Raw genomic sequence first — 22,848 nt, 5'->3', positions numbered from 1 at the left:
TGAAACTTAATTTTATCAAAATAAAATTATGGTTATATTTTATTTATCTGATGATTACAAATTGCGTAAATAGACAATAGTGACATTTGATAATCTCTTTGTAATTATATCATACATAATAATTACATTAAATAAATATCTTTAGATCCTGATTAAAATATTTTTTTTTATCAACATTTTTACTAAAATGTATATTAAATATTATAGTTATAGTATGTTTTATTATCGTGTGTGGATAAATATTTCTAATCAACTTTTAAGAATACTGAAAAAATTAATAAGCAAACACAATTTGTTCAGTAAAGTTTTTCGAGGGGAAAATAATATAATATCTACTATTTATTGGTATTATTAATGTTCTATTTCTATAAAAATGCTAATATTTATTATAATATAAAATTACTTAACTTAAGGTTAAATATTTAATTGTATATTATAGATATAATTAGAATATAAAATATAATTATGAATATGCATATGGTATTAATATAATGTTAAAAATATCATGATATATATAATGTCAATTTCAAACTCTAAGTCAATGGCCAGGTATTGTATCGATTTTTTGGTTTTCATAGATTTGAGTTTTATTCTGTTGTGTATTCTGTATAGGATTAATTAAAAAATGATTATATTATTTCACTAGATAGTTTTGTTATTTAAAAATTAGAAAAAAAATATTGGATAAGTATATTAATTAGCACACTATAAATATTACATTTTTTTTCATACATTGTGGTATGAATCACAGTAATATCATTTATGATAATTGATAATTATAATACCTGTATAGTATAATACTATAACACTTTTTCTGTAATTTTAAGAATCATCCATAATGAAGATTGAAAAATTTAATATCAGTTATCTGAATCGAAACCGAAAAAAATTGCAAGCATTATGGTGGATTCCAACACAATAGCAACATCAGTATTAGCCAATATTATTTAATCGTATATCTAAATTACCTACATGAGTTTTTTTTTTGTAAGCCAATAATAATATTATATAGTTCTCTAATATTATTAAAGCTATACTCAGGCATAGTATTGCATATAGTCACACATTATATACAGTAAATATAGAGTTATATTTTTTTTTCTTACAACTGTATTTATATAAAGCACAACGCGATGGAAGATGGTACCTATATTATTGAGATGTATCTAATACGACATTGAGTTAATATTTCAATTGTATGAATGTTTTGATCTCAAATGGATTTTAACAATAACAAAATAATTATAAATTTTAACATCTATTTATAATAAGCAATAACACATTATAGTGACATTTCGGATACAAAATAGTGTACATAAACATTTTAATTACCACATATAAATATAATAACTATATATTATAATATTTAAAAAATAAATAATATTATTTATATATTGGATACCTACCTATATTTGTTATAAATAATAATAAAATATGTGTGGTGGTTGTAAAAGATACATCTTCAACTTAATACTAGGCATTTACAATGAGATATTATATAACATTAAACATTTTATGAGAAAAAAAAGTGCTAAAAGGATAAAATATTTCAACAAATAGGTAAATTGCAACAATATAATATTATATTATGGTGCATATTCTATAAGAATAGTATACCCGAAATTAAATGGTCAAACAACATAGAACTAAACAGTAGATCAAATCTTAGAGAACAAATCTCAATAACGATTTAGAGTATATTTTTACGAAACCTTTATAGTGCATAATTGTAAAGCTCATAATAATTAGTTTTTTAAAAAAGAATATTTGTCTTTACACTTCTGAGATCAATTATTAGGTAATCGATAGTCGATACTCGATACAAATATATTTTATGTTACAGATAAAGAAATGTTAAGACATATTAACCATATTTACACGACTTTGTATGTATATTATGAGAAAAATGGATATTATAAAATTACGAATGTTATGGTCACAACTGATATATATACATCAATATTTTATAGATAAAAGTATTTAAACGAAAATCCATTTGGTGAAGAAAAAAATGATTTTAAACAATAAAATTCGAAGTTTTTTGTGCAGAAAAATTATAGTTATTTAAATATGTATTTTTAGTTTAGCTAAAATAACACCATACTAGATTTTCGATACATCAAGTTTTTAATCTAGACTTTAAATGCAATGATTTGAATACAAAATAAAAATATTCGTTTAGCGTAAAGGGTGAATTTTTGTTAGTATTTATAATAATATGTATATATATACACATATAAGCTACCCAATACAGATTTCCGTTTAAAAATGTTTAGTTGATAGTATTTTTGTCCAATAACATAATGATAAATTAGATTGTAGAAAAAATTATACCATAGAATATATAGTCTATTGTGCCTATCACATACTATGAAGTTATAATAGTAGTGTTCAATGTTTAAAAAAACACACATTATGATGTCTATTGCAGTTAAATATAATTTGAAAATGTTCAAATTAATCACTAACCGGTACCTTAAATATTTAGCATAATCATAATAAAGTATATAATTTATAATTGTGAATACGTGTTTATCATTCATCAGACATCAATAGACTATAGAAATAATATTCTAAATAAATGGTAAATTAAAAATATTGAAACATAAAATTCTAATTGAACTTCTGACATACATGTATGCGTATTTAGTTGTATTGAATCATATTTAAAGGATAAAAATTAAAAAATATAGTTCTATTATACAAGACATATAATTAAGTCCAGTGACTTTAACACTAACAATAATAACAAAACGATAAATCGCTTAAATAATCGCTTTGTCCGTTAGATGAAACTATTTCTGTTGTTTTCTAGAAATTAAAAAACAACAATACTATATTTCATGTATATATATAATATAATATTGTTTTTTGTTTTTAAGATTATTGTTATTTTCGCTTTAGTATAACATTTGCTTTGAATTGCGTGCATTGTTCGTGTGAGGTGTACTTATTGTCGACTTTTCACGACACGAGCAGCGGTGCAGTAGAGAAGTTATCGTTTTCCGATATTTCAATATATACGTATACCTATACTATATATCTACAAAATTATTAAAACGTTTTTTTTTTCGTGTGTAATATATTTCACGTGACTTCAATGTCATTTAGACGTCGCGTATTGGGAAATAAATCGATATTTTTCCGGCATCGTCGTATCGTTAAAAAATAATATTCAAAACGCGTTCCACGGACCCGATGAGAGCGATAATAATACAATAATTTTGAAGAACAGTTCATAGTAGTAATAACGCATCATATTAAACGCAGTAGTAATCATCGCCCGTGCTATAAATATATTAATATTAGGTTGGCATTCGTGCGGTCAGTGCTCACACGAGCAACGATGACGAGCCCGTGACCAACGATGACCACGACAGGGCCACCAGGACGAGCGCCATCAGAGCGGCCGGCCCGGGACCCTCGAAAACGGCCGTAGCCCCCGATTCCACGGTGCGATTGGCGCAGCACTGCAGCGCGACGGCCAACACCTTGGGATAGTACTCGTTCCAGAACTCGGGCTCCTGGTCGGGCTGCGACATGATCGGCACTTTGTCCAGCACCATGGCCCGGGAGTTGCGCGGCTCGTACTCGTCCCACCGGACGTTGACCACGGCCGACCGGTGGGCCGGGTCGGCGTGCCGCGCGAAGTTCGTCCACAACGCCATCACGGTGTCCGACATCCGGCGGTCGGCGGCCGTCCAGTCGATGGTCGCCGCCGACGGCCAGTACGGCATGCCCCACACGACGGGCAGCTCGGCGCCGTGCGGCGCATCCATCCACTCGGCGGCGGCCGGCAGCGCTTTGGTCGCGCGCAGCTTATACTCATACCGGTACACGTATGTGGCGTTCAGACGCGACACGTAACCGGCCACTCGGTGACCGGTGGCGCCGTACGCCTTGTTGGCGGCCATGATCACGTAGTTCCGGCGCAGCGTTTCCGGATCGTCCGTCTTCCTGGCGTACCGCAACACGACCGTGTCCACCACGAAGTCGGTGTCCAGCGTACAGTTACCCTCGTCGTCGACGACGACACCGCCGCCTCCGCCGCCGTCCAAGAGGGCGCCCGCCGTTTCGCCGGTGGTGGCCGTGGTGACCGGCTGCTGTTGCTGCTGTTGCTGGAGCCGCCGGAGCTGACGCGCCCGACGGTCGTCCTCGTCATCGTCGGCGACGCCTTCCCGGACCAACGCCTCGAACCGATCTCTGGTTATGCCCTCGGCGCCGCCGTTCACTCCGTCGAACGCGTCGAACGCGTCCTCCATCCGGTTGTAGCCGATCATGTGTGGCACGGCGGCGAAGCGGCCGTCGTCCATGAGCGCGGCCGGCGTGTCCGGTAGAAACGGTTCTTGGACGTTGGTGAAATTGGCCAGCGCCGGGCCGTCGACCACCGGGCCCCAGCGGGTCAGCGAACCGCCGCCCTTGACCAGCGTCTCGGCGTCCACGTTCCGCAGGCATCCGGTCAACGTATTCCGGAAGCAGTTGAACTTGTCGGCCAGCGCCTCCAGCACGGCGTCCGGATCGTCCGGGGCCATCACGGCCGTCCTGAGCAGCGCGTTCCCGCTCATGCTAATCGCCCGGTGGAACTTGTCCCGGGACCAGGGCGACACCACGTGCAGACCCACGCTCACCGCGCCCGAGCCCTGTCCGAAAACGGTCACGTTTTGCGATGAGCCGCCGAAGCTGTCGATGTTTCGCTGCACCCAGTCCAACGCGGCCGCCTGGTCCAACAGTCCCCAGTTGCCCGACGCCTCCGCAGTGTTGTCCGTGTAGAAGCCCAATATGTTCAAACGGTACGCCGTTGTCACAACGATCACCTGCGGCACAAGTCCGGATAACACGTGTTTTATATATATTAGTATAATATGAGTAATATCTACTGTGTATAGATTCTATGCTTGAGAAAAAAACATGCACGTTTTATCGATTGGAATAATTTATTTAAAGAACTCGATATTCTAAAAATAAATGTCAACAACTTTCGTAGAAATGCCTTCCGTTATTTACTTCAAAATAAACTTATTACTACACATTTTATAAACATAAAATAATTTCAATAGCGTAACTAATAAGACACTAAACTATACCCGGGATGTGTACTCGAAAATTACGTCTATGTTTTTTTACCAATATATTAAACTTTCCTAAAAAAACATATCAAAGGAATTTCTAAAATCGAGTCATTTTATAGAAAAATGATTAAAAAAAAACTTTTTCGTCATTCTATATAATACTTATAATTTATAACTTATAACTTATAAAGTTATAAATAAATGAATAATATTCATAACTGTTAGCCATATCTTACTTTAATCACTTATGTAAATATTTTCCTGAATCGAAAATAAATTACCACACTTATAACCGATAAATTATTTCACCTATTAATAATATTTAAATTTATGCCAAAATTATTGATACAATCTTTTATAATAATTTAAATACGTTTCGTTAAGTAATAAACAATATATCATAACTTGAAAGTTTATAACTAGGGCTAGGATTTCTATGTATTTGCATGTTTTTTTCCTTAAGTCTATATTGATTGGTTGTCAGATATATCCACGATTTGGTTTATTCTTGATTAAATAGTGCAATTTTTTTTTTTTTTTGCATATTTTGAACATAATGCATATAATTATGAATATAATTTCATATAAATTGTTGAGAATCTTGTTAATTTTAAATGGTATTTATCTTAAAAACGTCTATAATTATTGGTTTATTTGTCGAATTATTGTAAATATACGACCTATTTTAACTAAAATGAACTAGAGAAGAATAAGAGATTCAAAACATTTCTAAAAATATTTAATATTATAAATGGTGATTATAAAACGGAAGAAAATGATGTTAATATTACTTAAAATCCGGGACAAATCACATAATTTAAATAAGCTCCAACAACATCGTGTGATGTGGAAAACAGTATCAGCCAACATAAATCTTTGATTTAATCGCCGGTCGTTCACTTTTTAAAATTTAAAAAACATAATTTAATAATAGCATATTGTGATAATATTAACTTATACTTAAAAAAATTGGCTTTTGCATATTTTGGTAAATAAAATGCATATTATTTTACAATCATTTACTGCATAGAAATCATAGCCCTATTTATAACATTTCGTATTAAGAATAGAATACCAGGTACAGTTTATCATGTATTGATTTGAATCATTTATCTATAGATATAATAGAAATTAAAATAGATACTAGGATAAAAGGAAATTATTATTTAAAATTATAAGAGATGTGAAAGCCTTAAAATTTAAAAAAAGTTTCGACTTATACGATTATATTATGTACTTAATTTTGCGTGTTTCCTTGGTTTAAAAATGTCTTATTAAAAACTCAATTATTTGTAGCCATTTTATAGCTTACGAGATTACGAACTTACGACGTTTTAATTGGTATAATCGCAATGTTATATTTTACACAATAAAATGAAATATACCTATTTGCCTAGTACTATTAAGCTGACTACGGTCTATAATTGTGTAATTTGTTTGTGACCGTAAAGTTGTAAAAGATTATAAGGTAAGTTTATATGTTTTTAACAGAGGTGTTTTTGTCAAGTATATAATAATATTATAGCTGTTTAAGTTAACATAACGTACTTTGTGTCTAGCGGCCAAAACCGAAGCATCCCAATATATTGGCGTTCCCCAATGAAAATCGCCAGGATGAAACCAAACCATGACCGGAAACTTTTCTTCCGGTACCGCACCTATACAAAACAAAATAAAACAAAATAATATATATTATATTAAATTGTATACAATATTATGTAAGTTATAGGACTTAGCACTGTAATGGCTATTATAACGTAAGTAATAACTTCTCATATTGAAATTTTCAAAAAAATTGTTGTTAAGTATTTATTTATTTAATAATAATAAATGTATTAACTGTTAAAAATTATAATATATCCATTATAATTAATACAATTTAAAAATTTTTCAACATATTATTAATAGGTACTTAAAAATGAACAAGAATATTTGATATATAAATGTTTAATATATTATGTATGTAAATACATTTACATTATCATTATAGTATAAGGATTGTCGTCATATTTAAGGCAATACCTAAATATTGAATTAAATATTTTGAAGAAAAAAAATATCATCTCAGTGGCAATTCCGAAATAGATTAAACTTAAATGCGTGTTTGGTTTTATTGAAATATATTTTATAGATACAAATTTAAAAATGTATCATACTATTCACACTTTAGTTTCAAATCACATTACTCTACTTTTCTCTATGTCAAACTCTTTTACATGCAAATATTTAACTTGTGATTATTATCATGTATTTTCACACATCCCAGCTAATTCTTCCAATTTCAAGTTAAATGATATAGTTTAGGACTTATCATGTAAATACTATTATGGCATCTATAATAGTACACATCTGAAATTATTTACGTTGATAAATTGCGTCCATTAACGTACTTGCGAACTAAAATTAATTTTAATCCACGGATACACCATATAAATTGGCCTATAACAGGGACCATTTCAAATTTGCACCACGAAATAGCGCCATGTTTCCATAATAACTGTGTTTGCTTGACCGGTTTTAAAACTACACCGTTAAACTAGTATTGAGAGGATAGGCGTATGTACGTTAGCATTATGTAAATACTTATTACACGTCAAGCATCATAACATGAAAACAAATTTAAAATAAATATATTTAGTATATAAGAGAGGTAATGAAGCCAGGTGCCTATAGTACCTTCCCACTTAATTTTCGATATCACAGTAGTCTTTACTAAATTTATAGACGATTTTCAGTAGTATTGTATATTTTGTCAACATCAAAATATTAACAATTCATTAACAAACAGTTTGAAACATAGTATAGTTGTATACATTGCCAATTTTTCTCAGTTATATATATTTATTAATACAGTATACTAAGTATACTATCATAAACCATAATATAACTCTTTAATAAACATCAGATACACAATAAACAAATGAAAATAAATAACATAACATAACATATTTTAAATAATAATGCTTGGAATTTTTTCGTTTTAATTCCTATAGTCATCAAGTCATACAACACATTAACAAACATTCTCTCACTTGGGAAAATAATAAGTAAACCTAACACTTGTCTTCAATGTTAGAAAACTTAAATACTTCTAAATTCACACTTAAATTTAAATACAAAACAAAATTTTGAAAAACACGTTTATTAAACTTATAAAACTATAAAACTTTATTATAAATTTAATAACCAAGATTTAAGTGACCGTTTTTGATAAGTATTATTAAAATCAGCATACTCTGTATATTAATTTATACAAATTAACTTTTTAAAAGTTCACAACTACGTTTATAATTAATAGAGACTTGACACTTGACAGAGCCTTCATTTCAATACATATCGTACAGTTTTTTAAATAACGCGGTAAAATCGCGCGGCACAAAATATATAAACACAAATTATTACATCATGGACAAAAAACAAACCGATTGCGTGCTATTATGCCACTGCACATTTGGCAATCATATAATTTCACAATATATGCTTCAATTTACGCAACTTTTGACGAACTTTTATCGTATAATAATAATTTTTGTATTTCAATTTACTCAAAAAGTTGGCCTTGCAACATTTGCAGCATTAAAACGAGATGCTCGTTTATAGAATTTGACCCACGCACTATAAGGTTCGTCCTCATAAATCACAATTAATACAAAATATATACAATACATAAACGATACACATCATCGTATTTTCCATAATTGCGTTACGTTTCATGATAACTTCAAATGAATTGTATTTGTACACATATCTGTTTCTATTATAATATTCTATATAAACGTAAAGAATTACAAAACTATTATCGTGCAAAGCAAAATCAAGGTCGATGACCTCGAATAATAAATTTTTCCAAAACCGTACTCCCAGCACCCTCTTTAGTATATAATATATTACACTTTATACCTACAATAAATACAGAGTTCGCCCACCTTTGAGTGTTATGATGTTGCCTATTTCGTTATAGCGTGCGCTTATGTATCGTATAATATTATTATAGTGATCATATCGTATAAATAACTATATAATTCTAGGCTTACTTTCAGTTATTATAAATGTATTTTATTAATACCATACACCTTCTTCTTGTTATATATTAAAATATTAAAATTATTTTTAACGACAAACACCATAATTATTTCAAATGTCCACCATCTCATTTTCAAGATTCTATTCAATTCCAATTATAACATTTAATCAGTAAAATTGTCCTTTATAATATTTTATTAAGAAATAAACGTGCATAAAATCGCTAAAACCATTGCATTCTCCGTGAAAAACGACTGCCGATCTCAACAATTTGACGCTTTTAAAAAATTGTCACTTAATGATTGCGATAGAACTGCTTACTGCTTCGCCAACAAATATAATAATGTGTTAATCCTAATTTATCCTGAATTTAATTTGTCATAGACTTTAGTCTTCTATGTGTATGTGTGTGTGTGTGTGTGTGTGTTCTTTAATTTGAATTTATTTATATGTTTGTGTCTGTCATCACTTTTTAGGGCAATAAAAATGCTTCAGTTTTCAACTTTAAAGGTGGTTCTGGTAGAAAATTGGATCTATTGGAGGGTTGAAATTCCCAATATATTTTAAAATAACCGGAAAAAACAAAAATAAATTCTAGAACAGAATAATGTATACACAAAACCAGAATTCAACTAAATTCGATTTTAACGTTTAACGTTTAACTCCAAAACAAATAACCGTAGATACTATTCATTTTCACCAAATTTTTATACTAAAACTTTTGAACTATATAACAATTTATTATATTACAATTGTCTATAAGACCATAAATGATAATTTTTCAAAATATTTTAACTTTATTTGTGTTATTTATAGATATTTTCAATTAATTAGTTTTTTTTTTTTATAATTGTCAACAACAATTATATTAGGAAAAAATGTAATACAAGGTATTCCTCATTCTGTAACCAAAAAATATTTAAAATATAGTTTCTTTGATATTTTAAGTTCAAATTTGGACAGAATCAAACATTTAAACAAAAAATAACGATTTTAATTATTTTGTTTTAATTTAAAAACATTATTTGGGGGTAGATACTTGAAACTTTTAATGTAAATTATTATATTACATACAAACAATGACATTTTCAAACGCGATGTTTTAGAAAAAATAAATTCAACTTATTCTAAAAGTAATGTAAATTATTTTAATAGCAATAAAAATATATCATAAAATTAAAAATATACTTAGTAAAATAGACTGACAGTCTTCGTTCAGAACCGTTTTATGTGCACAATAATTTATCATTGAATTCATATTTAACACATATATTACAATGACATACTCCTCAATAACAAGCTTCACTGGATATTTACTGTACGGGTTAGGTTACCTACTTACCCCCCTCCCTTAAGTTTATAGTGTTTATACCTATCTATGAACCGTTTACGTTTATAAAAACGATGTAGATATCTATAACTGCTGATATAGTATGATATTATATACGCCTATTCACGAAAATACGACATAACATTATATAACAATATATTTATTAGTATTATGTAGATATAAATTTTTCTAATCGACTGAATGTTCGTTTTAAAATAAAACGTAATGCGCACGTACTCGTGGTTTGACAGAATTGCATGTGAAATAAATGACTTACCTTCGCGGGTTACATTAGTATAACAATTTGTTTATTCAAGGTCGTAGTACCTACCAATAATTCCTGGGAAATTACAGACATGAGACATATAATAATTATTTATAAATTATACTTTGGTGAACGCTTTTTTTTTCAGTACTTATTTGAATATTAAAATTTCTGCTATTTAAACCACATTTTCTAATCTAATAAATAAATCTTATTTCATTAAAATAATATTTTTCAAACACTTCAACGCACGCACAATAAGTAATAATTAATCATAATTCATATATCTCTTTCTTTTTGCTAATTTTCTAATTTTTCCATGAATCTTCCAATAACTTTAAAAAAGTTCTATTTATGGGGTAAATCATACTGTTGTAAATAATAGCTATCTGTACTCCGTTCAAAAATCTAAATTTCTTCTAAATTGAAAAATAGTAAAATCATCTTGACCATAAATTATTTAGTTCTAAATCAAAAATGTGTTTAAATAACTTTAATTTTGAACTCTGTATGTAATTTGTATATTTTGAATATGTGGTTAGGGTTGTATAGGTAATATCAATGTATGTATGCTTAATAGCTGATACTTAAAAATATTCTAAGTTTCCAAATAATAATACAATTTGTTTCAAGTTCACTATTAGTCATATGATTTCAACGATTGCAACAACCATCAAGTATGAATATATAAAATGAATATAAATCATTTTAGAGAAATAATTCTTCTAAAGTAGAGCAAAGACTTTCATGTACTAAAAAATCATCAAATATGCATTTAAAATTCTGCACTTATGCATCAAAAAATTAAAAAATATGTGGTTAAATATGCTCCCAATAATTTTTAAATATTTAAAAATAATTGTTGAATTATTCTCAAATATTTACCTTAAACAGTAAAATATAATAATTTTTGTCCTTGAAAAATATTCATTTAAGTACATGATTTTCGAAAAACCTTCAAATATGCACTAAAAACTTAAAATATGCTCTTATAATCAAAAATATAACTTTTAAATACAAAAATGTCAAAATATGCAACAAAAATTTTGACATTTTGGTCACAAACGTTGTGAAATGTATTTTATACTCTGCTACTCTGCATACGATAAAGTTGACCAAAAAAAATATGCGAATGCTTGAAAATCCTTGCTCTATTCATAAGTCATAACCGTGAATTGTAAAAGTTACATACTACATTTCCTACAGTGAGTTCCACTTAATGTGATCACTGGTTTGTAGAATCAACCATTATTGAAATCAAAATTGAAAATCCCAAACCAAATCTTATATTACTAATGTTAAATTGATCTTTTATTAAAAACACTAAATATCAGGTATTTAACCTTGTGAACATTCTTGTCGTTTTTATGATATTTCAAACAAGACAGGTACGGATAAAAAACATCCTTTAATTATAGGTAAAAGTAAAAATCCACATTGTTTTAAGGGTGACATTATCTGTCAATTATTCAAATGCTTGGATAAATTTCTGGTAAAAATGAGATAAAGAAATAATAAAAACAAAAAAAATATTTTACTACTTCTTAGTGTAGTGCATACACCCACAATTAAATTTACAAAACATGGAATTGAAATTTTTACTGCCAAATGTGTCACTCATACAGTTACTTGACTAAAGAATCACAAAAACAATGAAAACTTACTATCGAAAAGCAATGCGAAATGAAATTAATAGTTAATTTTTTTTACTTGAGAATTGAAATATTCTTTAAAGACAATTTCTTCTACCATGAATATTGTGCAGAATGTAATATGGTTGTCCGCTAAGATATTTTGACTAGACATTTTTTATTCGAAGTTGTTTATCCTATATAATTTAAATACATTTTTCAAGTCAATCGTAAAATAATTTTAAATTCTTTAATTACATATAATTAAAATCAATCGTATTTCTTATTGAATTATCGCCAGTTTGAATATTTACCTACGTTTTAAACCCTGGGTTACACTTATAATAAATTCAGTAATATTATCGACTTGATTCACTACCTTCAGATTTTTTATTTTTATTATAACAAACAACAATATAGATTACTCTGTGCGTGCACAAAAAAATAAACAAGGTATTTTTTTTTCTTCGTTTAGTTGTCTTGCGTGATTCGAATTGACAACTTAGACGACTTTACCGTTCCGTGCAGTATACATTAAAATAAACGACAACCGGTAAGCGAATTATTACAGTTGTTTTTTATATTTACTATCATGAAAATTCATTCGACTAACTGGCACTACATTATATTTGAATAATAATATTATTGTTTTAATATTGTATACATTTCATAAATAATAATGTATTTGATTCTAATCAGACGAAAGAAAACACATCAAGTTATGACAATAATCTAACGCACTAACTACACGTAGAATGATATATTTTTATATTATTCATATTATTTTCTGTTATATTATTGTTACTTGGAAATAAAAATAAAAAAAATTACAACTTGCTACGTTACAAAAAAAAATAGCTCCGTTACAGTAACACGTTACTTTTATTACATTACTACCCAACATTATAATCACTAGCGCCCTGGTGCGATGTTATAACTATATAACATTAAATATAAATTTATAACAGCTACTAACCATATCAATATACAGTATATATCTATAGTGTTTTAAATATTCATTAAACATTTCAATTTATACCATTATAATTTTTGTTTTATTTTCTTGGATTTTAATTATATAACACAAAATGTAAAATATTTTCATTAATATTAATTTTATTTTTATTTTCAATTTATAATATTTTGTACTATACAAAACTTTTATTTAGCAATAATGCAATAACAAAAATATTTCCTTGAATGATATTTTTTTTCATAACAATTAGTCAATATGTAAAATAATGTAATTGTATTATATAATTATCTGATTATCCCATACATTTACGGGTAGCTATTTGTAATTTAGTAAAGCAAGTGAAATAATTAATAAAAATTCAACACTTCTCAATATGGTGAAATATTTTAGACTTCAAATACTATATAAAATATACTAATAGAATGAACAAAAGAAGGTCAACAAATTATAATTTTGTTATTAAAATATTCCACAAATATAAACCAAAAGTACTATAAGTATATATAAATGGGAAACAAATGTATAGATATACATTTTTTCATTCATGTACATAATTCGAATTTATTTGGAATTACAATAGTGAATCGTCAACGGTGTTATAGAAAGCATTTAAATTTAAAAATAAATCAGATAAACTTAATTAGCCTAAATGACGAAAGGCGACTTGAGTTTTAAAAACAATGCTGAGGAATGGCGACGCCCGGAAAATACTTTTAACAACTGTCGTGACTTTTTCTATACAGTACATCAGTACTCTCACGCGATGTTGTTGAGTTTAATTAATACAACGAATAATAAAATTAATTCTGTCTGCACTTCATGAAAACTTAATTTATCACTTTCGATTGTTCCATCTATACAATAACATAATTTATAGTTTATATACAATCGAATTAGCAATGTATCAGTAATAAAGTTATTAATTCTCTAACCTATATAATAATATACTGATAGGCTGTATCCTAAAAAAAAATATATCAAGTGAACAAAAAATATATTTAAAATATTGTATTTTAGTTTTTATGTTTGTAATTTAATCCAATATAGAAAAATGTTTTGTCTTTGATAATTTTTTAAAAGCTAAGATATTTAAGTTAAGTTACCTAACGTATAGCAATGTCAAAAACAAAGAAAATCTATTGAAAATAATTTAATTATTTTTTATGAAGACGTTCTTATTTTTTTTTAAATAATATATTTATCCTAAAACATCAACTCTTAATTTTAATTGTATTGCATTGATAAGTTATAAGTTATAAGTTATAATCATTAGATAACTCATCATCTACCTACAATCTATTCGTAAATAGACGAATCTGGATAAATCATTACTAAATGTATATAGAATGTATATATATAGAATAAAATATGTAAAAATATACAATGTTTTATTATTTATTGTTGTATAATATAATTATTATAGTCCTGAATTTTGGTATCATAAATTCTCTCTATAAATATTGTTTTCTCGACCACCACTATTGAAAAATGTTCAACCGAAAAAAAAAAGTGGTTTCGGTTTTTTTAACTTTTCTTCATTTAATTCACGTTCGTAAATTTATTTTTGGTATTTTCAAAATGTCCTACTAGCTATATAAACACATTTATTTTTATATTTGTGTAGAAATTTATACATCTAACATGGATACATGGATTCGATGAATATATTGATTTTCCAATGAAATGTATATTTTTCTTTTAAATTCCGAGTGAAACAATGAATTATTGATTTTACTATGATATGATGTGTTTTTTTTTTGTAGACGGACGAGTACGCCATAACTTTACGATAAATATTTTCGATTTGGAAAGGATCGAACTTGAAAATTCTCAGTACTTATTTTTTTAATCGTAAAAAATAAAGAAAACAGGAAATTTCACATTTTAAACATGTCTTAATTTTTTTAAATTATTTATAAGTATAAGAATTTTTTTTATTTTTTTAGCTTTTTTTCTATAAATATCGACAAAAATTATTCACTAGATCAAAATTCTTGTATATTTATTACGTAAAAGACTCCACAAAATATATTATTATAGCTATATAAAAATATTAAAATATAAAGACACATTTTTTTTTTTATGTATTTGCAATTAGAATTTTGTCAAAATCACAAAAATTTACATGCTATTTTGTAGTTAAATTTTCATAAAAATATTCCTTTTTATATATTAGTTTAAAAATTGAATTCAAGATTCTTTATAAATAGTTCATACTAAAATCGTAAAATCTAATAAATATATAAAGGTAATTTTTTTTTTTTTGATATTTTAAGTGTCAATAAAACTTAAAACTTGTATGTATGTTAGTATATCATATTATTATGAATTTTACTATACACAATAACATTTTTTATTTTTTAAAACTTATTGGTAAAACAACAAGTGTACCATTTTTGGTACACGTAGCTCTTTTAGCAATGTACTGAAAAATGACGTAGCGGACTAACCTGTTAGAAATAAAGGCTAACAGATTATCTTCGCTCACAATTGTTTTTCGTATACAATGATTTATATTTAAATTAAAATGTAACATAATCATTACTATGACCTATGCAATAACAAAATACATTTGATGCATACTTTTATAGTAAAGCGATTTTTCTCTTCTAGATGCATTTCCCTTAAACCTAATATAAGGAGTTATTGAGTTATATAAATACAATTTATATAAAATTTAAACCCTAGCGGAGATTTAATATACGATATAGGTAGGCTATATACCAGGGGTGGCCAAATTGTGGCTCACGAGCCATATGCGGCTCTCTTCATCGTCGTGTGCGGCTCACGGTTTTATTTACAAAAATTAAAATTTTAATTTTTTTTTGCATACATTTATATAAAAAAAAAAAATGTTTTTATTATTATATTATTCTTATTTTATAATTTCATATTTCGTAATTTGATATGTTTATTGGATGTTAGCTATCTTTATTATTTTTGTGGTATAAAAGTACAGATTAGATAATTTGGATCTTAATATAATTGCATTAATATATGTTGGCCACCACTACTATATAATAAATGATGATCTAAAAATTAACTTATTGACTAATTATTAATTACATTCGTTCTCAATAGTTATTTATATAAAAGTTATAATAGGTAATAATTTGAATCTCCTAAGTATACATCATCAATATTTTTTTTAACTCATCACTACATGTTTTAACTACATTTGATAAAATAATCTCATAAAAACATCAACATAAAACTCCATATATCTATATATTTATACTGTTATAACATAGATATGCCTATTATATTTACATCATAATTACTAGTAATATTTGTATTTATTCGCACATAGAGTACTAGAGAGTATTTCTAATGTTCTAGAAAACCTAAAATCAAATCTTATCGTATAATTTGTCATGCTTAAGATTTCAGTCAACTCAAAACTTTAGGTATTTTGGTGGGATTTATGTTGTTATCCATTTACATTTTAGTATGTCATGGACCTAGCTGTTAATGTTATAATTTAGTATTATGTTCTGTAATTCTGTTAACTCTAACGTAATCGTTTTAAATAAATAAGTATATACCATGTATCATACGCGATTAGGTACACCGTAACCACATTGATATATGTTTATTTAAACGTGAAGACAATAGCTACCTATTTATGATGTAATCGTACTAGATTACGGCGATCGGTTAAGGAAGTCAATCCTACAAGTATAATATAATACCTATGTCTCGATCCGGATCGACTTTTCTAATCCGATTAATTTTCTTGGCCTGAATGTCATCACCATGTCATACAGAGTTAAAACAAAGAAAACTGTCTATAACCTATTAAAAATAAATATATTATGATGTACAACGTGTTAAAATAAATAATAATTTTTTCTAATTTTCACGTAAAATAAAACAATACATTTTTTAATTTTACGTGTTCCTTATTTAGAATGTATTACCATACGATATTCGCATTATTACAGTTTAATGGTTGCGTGTTAGTTGAAAAAAAAACTGTCGAAATTGCTTGTACATAATGTATGGGCTATCACTTAAAAACCATACAGGATATCCGTTCTGAATTAATCGACAGTAGAAAACATTTAAAAAAAAAACAAAAAAGATCAACAAAAAACCGAATTTATAAAAAAAATAATTATTAAAAGCACGAATTTTCTTTTACTGATAGGAAATATATTATATAATCTATTTAATTTTTAATCAAATTATTAACACCTGAGTAGCCAATAATAATAATATAGTGAAATTGTATTTTCACATTTACCTACTAATACACATAAACACTAGGTAGTCTATATAAGTATATAAAAGTATGAAATCGTTTAATTTAATATTTTGTTTAATGTATTAGGTACCTGCCTATAAACAACCTTGCTTATATTTTATACACCACAATAAAATTATTATTAGTATAGGTATTTCAGATACCCAAAAACGTATTTCAATTTCGTATCACATATACTAAATAATATTAAATCAATAATGTCTTTTAGCACAGATTAAATAAAACATTAATTTATTAACATTAAATTAATTAATATATTAATAAAAAAAAAAATTTTAAAATTCATTATTTTTTACGTTTTATTTAATCTGTGCTTTTAACGACAAATAAACTTTAAGAGTTCATTAATACTTTAAACAATATATTATATAATATTACTGCTAAATTAATCAGAAAGTGTCTCAAATAAAAAAAAAAGATGAACAAGTGTTTTTAATTTAATATATGAATCGTAAACCGCAGTAGGTACTATATTTCTCCTATAAGTCGATAAATTATTTCTATAATATTCTAATGTTGTGTTATTACTTATCAGTAACATTATAATATAGAATGCGTAATGTGATACTAGTATAAATAGTTCCTATCAAAAATAATTTTGTCTGAATCTAACAACTCAATATTTTAAAAACAATTTACATTTTAACATGTAAATTCAAGGTATCAAATTAAGAAGCAATAAAATATTTTATATTAATACATAATAATTATTGTTGTCTATTGGTGAAATAAATATACTCTAATAGTATAATAATTTCAGCATTAAAGTCATAAAGCATAAGGTCGAATAAAAATTTAATTAAATAGGCGTTCTAATTATAAAGATTTGCTTCGTATTTTTATCTAAAATAATTTATTAAAACTTATAGTAATCTTTTTATTTGCAATTATTATGAGTTCTTAATTAGCACTGTAGGGTTCTATTTTACTTTTATCACTATTAAAGAATGTTATTTGATCTAAGATTAAATTTAAAACATTTTGTTATTCATTAGTTGATCCGTGGTGGGCAATTTTGAATTTTACCAAACTTTCTATGGGTCCTCAAAATATATTAACGATATATGATAATGATATAATATAAGACATTATCTACACTCGTTAGAGTGAAATTAATTCCAGTTTCTTCTGCGTACGACAACGCGATAAACAATAGGTATTGTCTTTTTAGTGTCTGATGTAATACAATATAAATATCTGAAATCAATTACCTAATATTTAGGACAATTTATATAAAAAAATATGCATGTACCTTACATAGATATATAAATATGTTTATTAACACGCATGTGCGATTGATAATTATATTCACGTGACTAAGATAGAATGCATATTTTTTAAATAAAATAAATTTAGTTACGCCACTATAGTTTTATTTTTATTTTTATTTTGTACGTACTAAGTTTCATTAATAAAAATAATATATAACCAGCGTTCGTGTTACTTAAATTATTAAAATTATAGATTTCTAGAGATTGTATAGATAATTTAAGTTAAAAAATTATATCAAGATCACTTACACAAATAGTACTTACTACCTATGATATTTTAGTTATTCATATAGGTACATCAAAAATATTGCTAATCAAATAATAAAAATAGATAAATAAAGAATATTATAGATATTTAGAGTTAAAATGTTCTAACATGTTTTACATTTTATTGGTAGGTACTACATGTTTTAATATCAAAAACCTGATTAATTATTAAATTTTAAAACTAAAAAAATAAGTACTTAAAAAACAGAACATATAGTTTTTTGAATATAAAACAGCAATAATTGCATAGCGTTCTTAAACACTTAAAATATTAAAAAAAAAAAAATAAGGGACAACAACATTTATATTTTCCGTTTGAATATTTCTATGAATTAAAATTAAACGAATAATCTACACGCAAAGTATAATATGTTTATACCACTTTGGACGAGCGGTTTACATTGTTACATAAAAATATAAAATAAATTGCAGCACCCGTATAAAAAATTAAGTTGACATGCGATAGTTGAGATTTCCAGTAACAGTATAACTAATATTCTTGGAAGGTCATCAATTTGAATTATAATGTTTATAACTAAAAAAATTATACCAAGTTCAAAATTCATAAAATTGTTAAAACTAATTTTATTATTTAAGTACTCAACTGTACTCAAAAAACAACGCATGTAAATTTAAACCAAAATAATTCGATTTCTAGATTATCAACTTTTTTAAAAATTAATAGAAGTAAATCGTAATTTTACAACACTTGAAATGAAACCCGTAAAAAGGTATAGAAATAGAATTATATACACACGAACCAGAAATCAAAGAATAATAACTATAAAAAATTATCATATGTGTGGTTTTATAAAATATATTGTTAATATCCAAACTGATCTTAAAATTTTTATACCTACTTATATTCAAAAAAGTGCTGTGACTTATGACCTATAGGTATAAAGATGCTCGATCGTCCTAATATTTAATTAATAAATACATAGTATTATTGATTAATGACAAAACACAATATTTATAAACCGTTTTAGGTGAGTTACTTTTAATAAAATGTTACGTTACAACCGACATGTTTCAAAACAAAAATATTACCAGGTTACTAAATTAATTGTTCGTTACTTAAATACATTCAAAAATAATTAAACAATTTCTTAATGCTTGATTACTCCAGGGGATTTTAAAATAACTTAGCAGTCATGCATTTTAGACTATATATATATATATATAGATATATATATATATATGTATAATTTTTTTTTAAGCTAAATATAGGTAAATAAAATGTATAGTAGCGCAACTTTTTATAGATACATAAATATAAATACATTATTATAAAATGTCATTATGAATATTTATTATTCGCCTAAATTAATACATTTTTTGACCAAGCCATACAAGATTTTATTTATTATTAAACAACATTTGTATGAACCAACCCTTTGGAATTATTTTCCGTAACTTACCTATTCGAATTATTTTTCACATAAACAATTGTATAACAATTAAAGTGAAATTAAACTTTCATGTTCTGTTACGTTTAATATGTATGAAAATAGTAGCTGCTGAGTCAAATAAATTTTACAGAATTTAACAACTATATCATAAAAATTATCAAAACCTTAAGTTGCCAATTCGGAATAGAACTATGTTATAGTTAAAATAATATTAAATTTCTTATTACCTAAAATAAAATATGAATACATCAGTACACCACATAGGTTGGTATTAAATTACATAAACTGTTCGTAAAAGTTAAATTGCTAATCTTTTATTTTAAAAATGAGTATTTATGACTTAATGAGTCATCTAGTGATTTTCTCCAGCTTAGCCACGAGTTATTATCGTGTTGCTAAATAAATTATATATCAATAATGTTCATTTTTGTCTTTATTTTAAATATAATAAATGGTATACTGCATTTTTAATATCATTTTTAGTCTGTAAATCTCATACAGCCACATTAATTTTCACTATCGATCAATTAATATTTAGAGCGATTTCAGTATAAATGAATTCGAGTGTTTGATAATAATAATAATTTTTCAATATTTAAATAACTCACAAGATTTCTTTTTTATTAAACATTCGTTTCAAAGCAGCTAACCTAGGGCTTCAAAACTTTATTTATAACATTAAAACGAAAAAAAATAAAACAATGAACAAAATCAGTAAACCAAAAACCAAAAAAAAAAGTTAATACTATTAAACATATTATATCATTAATCATAATTAAAGATTAACAATAAACAAAAAACGTATTTGTAATTTAAACAATTTAATAACTTCATTCAAATTTATTTTGGAATTAATCTAATAACCTGACAACAAAGTCTATAAGTTTTCAGTTCTTACATTACGGTGTGATTATTTTACCAAAAATGACAATATAATTTAAAAAAAATAGTATCATGTGTTTATAAATTATAACGTTAAATAACGTTTAAAAAAAAAACAAAAATTTAAATATCGTTTTAAAACATAATAAGTAGAAACGGAAAAGTTATATATTTTTTTAAATGTAAGCCCCATTTTAAAATATCAACACTGATAATAGTTACGACTAAATATGAAATGCACGTAAGAGATGTGTGTGTGTGTGTATGTTGCAGTGTGATTATAAGCTTTCGTAATTAACTGGATAATATATTAAAACAATTTATATTACCAAACTTGACAGTGTTAAACAGAGCAAAAGCTCAAAGATCAGTAAATCGCATTATTATCTACGGTTTAGTCTCTTTTTTTATAATTATACAAAGCACGGGTCTATTTTTTCCGCTAACCGTAGATATTTTTACACGAATCAAGTATAGGTACTAAAGACCAAACGGATATGCATAAAAATTAAACGCTTACAAGGAAACTTATCAACTAGAGTTCTGGACGTTCGATATAAATAAATAATTATCGTTCTCAAAACGAGTAGAATAACAATAAAAACGGAATTTCGTTAGTATATGCATTACTTTTTAAAGAAAAACGAGTACAGTCACACGGAACTATCCCGAGAACCTGACAAGTACACAATAATTCATAATGGTAACTTTATTCGTGACCAGAATTGGACTCGACCGTCTATACTGCATATAAGAAGTTTGCAGATCTATGTATGTTGTATCGATAGCTATAAGTAGGTACACGCGAAAGGTCGTTACCTTCGGGTCTGTAGACGTTCAGGTACAGGCAGTCCTCGGAAATCTTGACCGGGCCCGGTGTGACGGTGGTGAACAGTCGGTGAACTGGATTTGGCCGGACCGGCGGGTCCGGGATGCAGGCGGGCTTGTGCGCGGACCCGGCGAGCACGCCATTCCACGCGGGCGGTGGATCGACTTCTGGCGGCGCGAACCGCAGATTGCCGACAGGCGGCTTGGCGAACGGTATGCCCAGATACGTCCAGGCCCGATGTCCGATCTTGTTGAGCGGCACCTCAACCCCAGAAATGGCGCCCTGCCTGCGGATGTTGACCACCGGCGCATCCCGGTTACCACTGCCGGCTCTCTGCGACTGCACCTGAACGACGCAGACACAGACGCACGCGCAGGCCGCCAACATTAGCGATGGCCCTCGGATCCGGTTGCGACGTACCGCGGCGAATAACCGTGTTGGGTTCGACGGTACCATGGTATAGGTTGACGGTGCTGCAGTATTTGTTACCAGTAGAGGTATAGAATAATATCAACCGTCGCGGTCGCAATCGCAGTACGAGTGTTCGATCGGCGAACGTAGTCGCGTATATTATGAATAATGATAAATATAATATGAATTATCGTAAGTAAAACAGCCGTTGGAAG

The 22,848-nt window shown here is 27.8% G+C and overlaps 1 protein-coding gene across 1 annotated transcript; it reads right to left on the bottom strand.

The window, feature by feature from the left end:
- Positions 1–2,797: 2,797 nt before the first annotated feature.
- LOC113555912 (pyrethroid hydrolase Ces2e) lies at positions 2,798–22,848 on the bottom strand. The gene is made up of 3 exons (XM_026960529.1): positions 22,213–22,848; positions 6,618–6,727; positions 2,798–4,814 (listed from the first exon to the last, which is right to left on the bottom strand). Exons 1-3 carry the CDS (start codon positions 22,676–22,678, stop codon positions 3,333–3,335), a joined length of 2,058 nt encoding a protein of 685 aa, XP_026816330.1. The 5' UTR covers positions 22,679–22,848; the 3' UTR covers positions 2,798–3,332.

This window comes from Rhopalosiphum maidis, chromosome 3 (genome assembly GCF_003676215.2).
Source record: "Rhopalosiphum maidis isolate BTI-1 chromosome 3, ASM367621v3, whole genome shotgun sequence".
Lineage (NCBI taxonomy): Eukaryota > Metazoa > Arthropoda > Insecta > Hemiptera > Aphididae > Rhopalosiphum > Rhopalosiphum maidis.
This window is presented reverse-complemented; position numbering and strand designations above follow the sequence as displayed.